The sequence below is a fragment of the Podarcis cretensis genome, assembly GCF_951804945.1.
Source record: "Podarcis cretensis genome assembly, chromosome: 15".
Lineage (NCBI taxonomy): Eukaryota > Metazoa > Chordata > Lepidosauria > Squamata > Lacertidae > Podarcis > Podarcis cretensis.
The window spans coordinates 17,372,119-17,379,494 of record NC_137185.1 but is presented as its reverse complement, the minus strand read 5'-3'; the positions used below and the strand labels follow the sequence as shown (position 1 = coordinate 17,379,494).

Genomic DNA, 7,376 nt, shown 5'->3' with positions numbered 1-7,376 from the left:
CATAATTCCTGTTACCCTTTAAACTCCCCCCTTCTCTCTCTCTCTCTCTCTCTCTCTCTCTCTCTCTCTCTCTCTCTCTCTCTCACACACACACACACACACACACACACACACTTCCCATATGCTCCTTTATATGTGTGTAAGCCAGAGTGTAGAATTCAGCACCAACCTCCCTCCCTCCCTCATCCCTTCCTGGGCACACTTACCAGCGGATAAGCCTTTGTGAACTCCACAGGGCTTACTTCTGAATAAAAATGCCCTGGGCTGGGTGCCCTGTGTGGTCCAATTCCCATTGTCACAGTTTTTCTGTTGCACAGAGGAATAGGTTTCAAAGAAGGAAGAGAATAACAGATAACTAGAGAATAGATTTTGCAAGACACCTCTCTGACCATAAATGTATTCCTCACCCCGTGAATCCCATTTGTATGACTATGTGTAACATTACTGTTGCTTGGATTTCAAAGAGTTGGACAGCAGAAGACCATTAACAATATGAAGAGGGGGCAGCCACAGAGGAAGAATGGGAAAGAAAAGCCTGAACAAACAAGTTGCAATCTGGGCAATTGCAGGATTTGATTCTTTCCCTCCCTGACAAGCAAAAACAAGCTTGGCAGCAGTTTTCGGAGAGGAAATATACAGAGAGGAAATATTGAGGCTAACCATGTTTGGCAGGTTACTGTTTGGCGCTCCTTGGATTGGTGTGAGAAAGTTCTAAATGAAGTGAAATCGCATTAATACATTGTGACATTTAAAGGGAAAAATGGGGTTAAAGTACTCAGATGGTGTCAACAGTCTCTTGCTTGGACTGTTAATGTCACCTGGCTCAGGGATGATACGGCTGTCCCATGGAAGATGGAGCAAGCTTGTTTTCTGCTGCTCCAGATGGGAGGAACCGAACCAACAACTTCAAATGACAAGAAAGGAGACTCCAACTCAATACTAGGAAGGACTTTCTGATAGCAAGAGCTGTTCAACGGTGAATGGACTCCCTGGGAAGGTCGCCACCAAGAGTGAAGCCATGGTGCTGAATAGCCATCAATATTCCTCTCCCCCATGAACTTTTATAAACCATTCAAGTTGATAGCCATCACAGTTTAATTATGTACCTCATGAATCAGTTCAAAAGGAAAGTCACGCATTGGCTGTCTCTAGAAAGCATCTCTATCCCCCGCACACTCCATTCCTCTCTTTTTATTCAGCAAATTAGTGTCTACAATCCACCAAATTAATGAAGGAGAAGATTCGCAGCTACATTCCATTCCCCAAAGAGGGTTCCCCCCCCCCCACAATACATGCCCTCCCTCTGCCAGAAGGGAGGCATTCAAAGCACACACTTGTGAAACGTCACTATTAGTTAAGGTCATCACAATCATAATACTTCTCGTCTAGAACATTTGTTGGTGTCCATGGATCTCAAAGTGGTGAGTAAGTCCCTGTAGTAATTGCATTTTGCAGGAAAGAGGGGAGAAGCCCAAACAGATGTTCAGGCCCGTCTGAGTTCAGTCACACAACTGGAAATGAGAGCATGGTCCTCTAGTCTTAAGTCCACCTTCCCAGCTCTCCTTGGGCCCCTTCCCTGGTAGATGCACCTGAATTTTCAATAGTTTGACCCAAATCTGTGTTATAAGGACATGCTGTCCTTCAGCTCCCCTGCCATTCCGTTGGCTCCATTCAACTCAGCCGGCTCCTGGCCTTCCTCTTTGCTCCCGTCCTTCTCCTGGACGACCCCCTCTTCCTCCCCCTCTTCCTCTTTCGACTTCTCCGACTCCTCTCCCCCCAAGAGGTTGGCACTGGACAGGTGGCTCAGCAGGTGCCCCTCGCGGAACGACTCTGCCAGCTCTTTGGCACAGCACTCTGGCGTGTTGGTTTCGTAGGTGCTGTGGAAGGAGTTGTAGTCGACCTCGTAAAAGTCCTTCTCCAGGGTCAGAACGGGAGTGAAGCGGTGGCCCCACAGCACTTCCTTGTCCATGTAGGAGCTCCGAGCCTGGCAAGTCATTCCTGGAGGAAGGGGAGAGACGAGAGAGAGAGAGAGAGAGAGAGAGAGAGAGAGAGAGAGAGTGTCGTCATGGGGATTCGGTGAAGGAACAAGAAGGGATTTAATGTTAAGCCGCCTTAGATGCTCACACTTCCCACCTTTTCTAAACTTCCCTCCTTTTCTAAAAAAGTTTAAAAGCAGTTCATGGCCGTTCCATACCTGATTGCTTCAGGACATGGAAAAATGATTTGCTTAACAAGCCTTATTATTATTATTAGTAGTAGTAGTATTTTATATTTTTAAAGGTTCCTGATGTTTCAACAAAAAGCACAAGCATCAATGAACTGACCATGCCTCTTGGCAAGCAAAAGCAGGACATTTGATTGCACAAGAAGATCGTTTTAATAGCATATGATGATTGGGACACGACAAAGGACTTAAATGGCCAAGGCTCCTCCCGCAGCTTTGCTGCAAAACCTCAGGATCTCTCCCTTGGTTTCTCTCTACTAAGTGCACTAGCTGTTTTCTCACTGGACAAACACATATATTTTCTGTGACTACTTTATGAGGGCTGAGGTCCCTATCGTTCTCTTTGGTGAGGTAACAGCTTCAGGCGGCAGATATGTTGGGTGCCAGTCACATGGGTGCCATGTGACCTTCCTTAGACACCCTAAGCTAGCCGCCTGTCCTCAGGAGGTCGTAAGACATTATCCCATCACCAACATAATAGCAAGATTAATTTACAGCCGTGTTTAGGGAAGTTTTTAATGACTGATGTTTTAACATACAGTACTTTTAATCTATTGTTGGAAGCCGCCCAGAGTGGCTGGGGAAACCCAGCCAGATGGGCGGGGTACAAATAACAAATTTATTATTACAGTGGTGCCCCGCAAGACAAACGCCTCGCAAGACATAAAACCCGCTAGACGAAAGGGTTTTCCGTTTTGGAGGCGCTTCGCAAAACGAATTTCCCTATGGGCTTGCTTCGCAAGACGAAATGTCTTGCGAGTTCCTGCGGGTTTCCCCCCTTTTCCCCAAGCCCTAAGCCGCTTATCAGCTGATCCGCTGATAAGCCGCTTATCAGCTGATCCGCTAAAAGCCGCTAAACCGCTAATAGCGCTAATCCGCTAAGCTGTCAATGGGCTTGCTTCGCAAGACGAAAAAAACCGCTATACGAAGAGCCTCATGGAACGGATTAATTTCGTCTTGCGAGGCACCACTGTGTTGTTGTTGTTGTTGTTGTTGTTGTTGTTGTTGTTGTTGTACCAGGTTGGAATGGCAGGGAGCACCCCCTTGACTTGCCTCAAACAGCACCATGGATTGGGGTAGCCTTGGTCAGGGGCAGAGTGAAGGGATTGCAGCCAAAGCACAGTGCAGAGCTGTTTAAAAGCCCTTGTGCAAACAGCCCAGTGTTGCTCTTAGAGGCTGCCTGACTCTCTTTCTCTCCACCCCATGCCCTCACTATCTGACTACCTTGGATTCCTCCAGGGCCCCTAATCTAACCCAACCCAGAGCGATACAGGATTGCCTCAACCTGACTCAGCCAAAGCCCCAATTGGCCCAATTCAGATTCAGGATGTATTTATCTTACTTATTTCATAACATTTATCCACTGCTTGACTGTAAAAAAAACCACACCATCCCCGCCCCCCAAAGCAGTTTACAAAAAAGGATGGAGCAATAAAAATACCAATAAGAAAGATTAACGATAACTTAAAACTTTCACAAAGTTAAAATAACAATAGACGAAAAATATAGATCAAAACTTGCATCGGATTCTAAACATCTGGACAGGCTTGCCTAAGCAAAAAAACCCCATGTTTTTAGCAGGTGCTGAAAAGAGCACCATGATGTCAAGTGGCAGGGAGTTCCAAAGTGTAGCTGCCGCCATACTGAAAGATCGAGTTCTTACATGATCTTTGGAGTTGAGGTTCTGTGGCACCTGTAACAGTGCCATTTCCTCCAATCAAAGTGGTTGAGTGGGCATATATGGGGTAAGGTGATCTCACGGGCAGGTAAACCAGTGTGTGCAGGCTCACTCTCAATTTCATGATGGGAAGAAAAAGTAAGGTAGCAATGTAATAAGCATATATTTAGCAGATGAAGCCACTTCTAGAGAACATGCTGGAGATGAGAGAAAAGGAAGGATGCGGCTCCTTGTCTGATGCGGAGCTGGACCGCTTTTCAGCAGGCTGGCAGAGGAGGCTTCTGTTACAGCAGACTTCTGGGCACGAACAGTGTTAGTCACGGCATTCTGGCTCTCAGCAAGCTCAGGAACCAGGAAGTGCAGAGGCTGCTTTGAAAAAATAATGTGCTAGAGGAGGAAAGAAAGCCCAGGATGTTCTGAAGCGGGCGAGTGGGCCCTGCTCAGGAAGCAGGAGGTTGGGCTGGTATTCGGGGTTCTTCTCCTAATAAGTAGGTCAAGGAAGCATCCGCATTCTGGCACAACCAGGGTGATGGTGGCATAAATGGTAGGAGCTTTTCGGTGCCTGCTAAAACATCCTTATTTAGCCAAGCCCGGAATTAAGATTGCCGGAAGAAATATCAACAACCTCAGATATGCAGATGACACAACCTTGATGGCAGAAAGTGAGGAGGAATTAAAGAACCTTTTAATGAGGGTGAAAGAGGAGAGTGCAAAATATGGTCTGAAGCTCAACATCAAAAAAACCAAGATCATGGCCACTGGTCCCATCACCTCTTGGCAAATAGAAGGGGAAGAAATGGAGGCAGTGAGAGATTTTACTTTCTTGGGCTCCATGATCACTCCAGATGGTGACAGCAGTCACAAAATTAAAAGACGCCTGCTTCTTGGGAGAAAAGCAATGACAAACCTAGACAGCATCTTAAAAAGCAGAGACATCACCTTGCCAACAAAGGTCTGTATAGTTAAAGCTATGGTTTTCCCATTAGTGATGTATGGAAGTGAGAGCTGGACCATAAAGAAGGCTGATCGCCGAAGAATTGATGCTTTTGAATTATGGTGCTGGAGGAGACTCTTGAGAGTCCCATGGACTGCAAGAAGATCAAACCTATCCATTCTTAAGGAAATCTGCCCTGAGTGCTCACTGGAAGGACAGATTGTGAAGCTGAGGCTCCAATACTTTGGCCACCTCGTGATAAGAGAAGACTCCCTGGAAAGATGGAGGGCACAAGGAGAAGGGGACGACAGAGGACAAGATGGTTGGACAGTGTTCTTGCAGCTACCAGCATGAGTTTGACCAAACTGCAGGAGGCAGTGGAAGGCAAAAGTGCCTGGCGTGCTCTGGACCATGGGGTCACGAAGAGTTGGACACGACTAAACGACTAAACAACAACAAGAAAGACAGGAAGTTGAGGGAATTTTAAGCTGTTTTAGTATTTTAACTTTTGCATGGTTTAACATACTGCTGTAATTTCTTCTTGATTTCCTTGTGTTATCTTTTTGTAGGAGGGGAGAGTGTTGCCTCCAAGTGTCCCTATATTCCAGGGACAGTCCTGGATTTACCAAAGCCATCCCAGTTTCTGATTTGATGTCCCTGCTTTCCTTAGGACCTCCCTATTTTCATTGCAGAAATGTTGAAAGGTATGGAGTTATATGACCCTGGGCTAAGGAGATAAGTAACTACACATCTGAATAATACAAATAAAAATTCAGGGAGAGAAGGTGATGTTGGTGGGAATATATGCCCCCAATGAGAAAAAAGCAGGGTTTTTTTTTAAAAAAATGGAAACAGAATTACTTGAATACACGAACCAAAAGATGATTTTAATGAGAGACTTAAATGGAGTTCCATCATTAGAAAAGGACAGATCAGCCATAAAAAAGGTACAAAAGAAGGCAGATCATCAAAGACTTTTTTTGTATTGGATCAAACTTTAAATTTGATAGATATATGGAGAGTAATACATTTGTTTGACAAATGGTTCACTTATTATTCTTATGTTTATAACAGCAGTTCAAGAATTGACTCTTTATAGATTTCCAAAGAGTTGGAACCTCAAGTAAAAAAAATAGAAATTAATCCCAGGACATTTTCGGATCACAAATCTTTGATAATGGAAATACAAAAGGAAAGTCACACCATGTTTTATTATGATTTTTTATATGTTGGAAGCCACCAGAGTGTCTGGGGCAACCCAGTCAGATGGGTGGGGTATTATTATTATTATTATTATTATTATTATTATTATTATTATTAAAAAATAGGACATCCCTATTTTCATCAGATAAATGTTGGAAGGTATGGTGTTGCTCTTGCACTCCGATCTTGCTTGTGGGCTTCCCACAGGAACCTGGGTGGCCACTGGGAGAACAAGATGCTGCAAAACATGGGCCCCTTTGGGCCTCATCCAGAAGGCTCGACTTATGCCCATATATTCATATCTCAGTGCTAGAGCATCTGCTTTGGTATCCGCCATGTCACTCGTTCCATGTCTCTGATACACAAAATATGAGTATGCTGGGCTGACGAAGCTCAGCAGGGCGAAACAAGGTATTATTCTGGGAATCCATGTCACGTTTAAGTTTTTTCGCCTGACACCGGCATACAACAACTATATCTTGCAAAGGCACATGTTAAGATCTTTCGTATCCTTCGTCTGATACCTGCATACAGCAACTGCATACAACAACCAACATCTGCAAAGGCAGATGTGGAACATTACAAAGAAAAGTTCATCTTTTGCAAGTACTGCTCCTTAAAGTTGTTACCTTTGACACTGGTATTCGCGAAGACAAATGTGGAACACAAAAAGCTTTTATATGGACATCACGTTTAAAAAAAGGGATTCATTTGTACATATGTGGAACACGAAAGCTTCTATTTGGACATTAAGTATATAAGAACTGATCTATTTGTATTTCCTGTTCTAAATGTTGGTCCTTAATTGCTTCTACTCAATTAGATAATGTGAAGAGAGTTATGTTTATATGATGTTTAAAGAATTATATAGTTAAACACAGCCAGTTATTCTGTGGGTATATTTATATTTGCATGCAGAAGGTCACAAGTTCAATCCCCATCGTCTCCAGGTAGAGCTGGGAGAAAGTTCCTTTTCTAATAATCTGGAGTGCCACTGCCAGTCTGCTTCTCTGCCTGGCACCAGATCTCTTAGTGTTGACCCAGGTCATCGAGCCTGAGCTTCTGCAGCTGCCACCCGCCGGACATGCATTGCTATTGGCAACAGCAGCAACAGCAGCAGAGGCCCCAGCAGCTGAGGAAGCCCAAGGACAAGGAGGTTGTTGCATTTCTTCTGATTTTGTGCTGCTCTTGCTGACTACCTCAAACATCACCTGTCGGGAGGATGGGGCACAGGTTCAACTTAATAAGTAATAAGTTAAAGTACACCTCTGCTGTTGGTATTTATATTAGAGCAGGGCCCTCCTTGTGCAGCAGATGTGTTTGTGTGTTTTAATGAA

General features: G+C 44.5%; 1 protein-coding gene across 1 annotated transcript in view; it reads right to left on the bottom strand.

Moving 5' to 3' along the window:
* Positions 1–1,176: 1,176 nt before the first annotated feature.
* Positions 1,177–7,376, bottom strand: part of KCNJ5 (potassium inwardly rectifying channel subfamily J member 5) — a 42,650-nt gene continuing 36,450 nt past the window's right edge. The window contains exon 4 of the mRNA XM_079954567.1: positions 1,177–1,998. Coding sequence (XP_079810693.1) covers positions 1,622–1,998 — 377 coding nt within the window. The 3' untranslated portion in view covers positions 1,177–1,621. The remainder of the gene's footprint in view (positions 1,999–7,376) is intronic.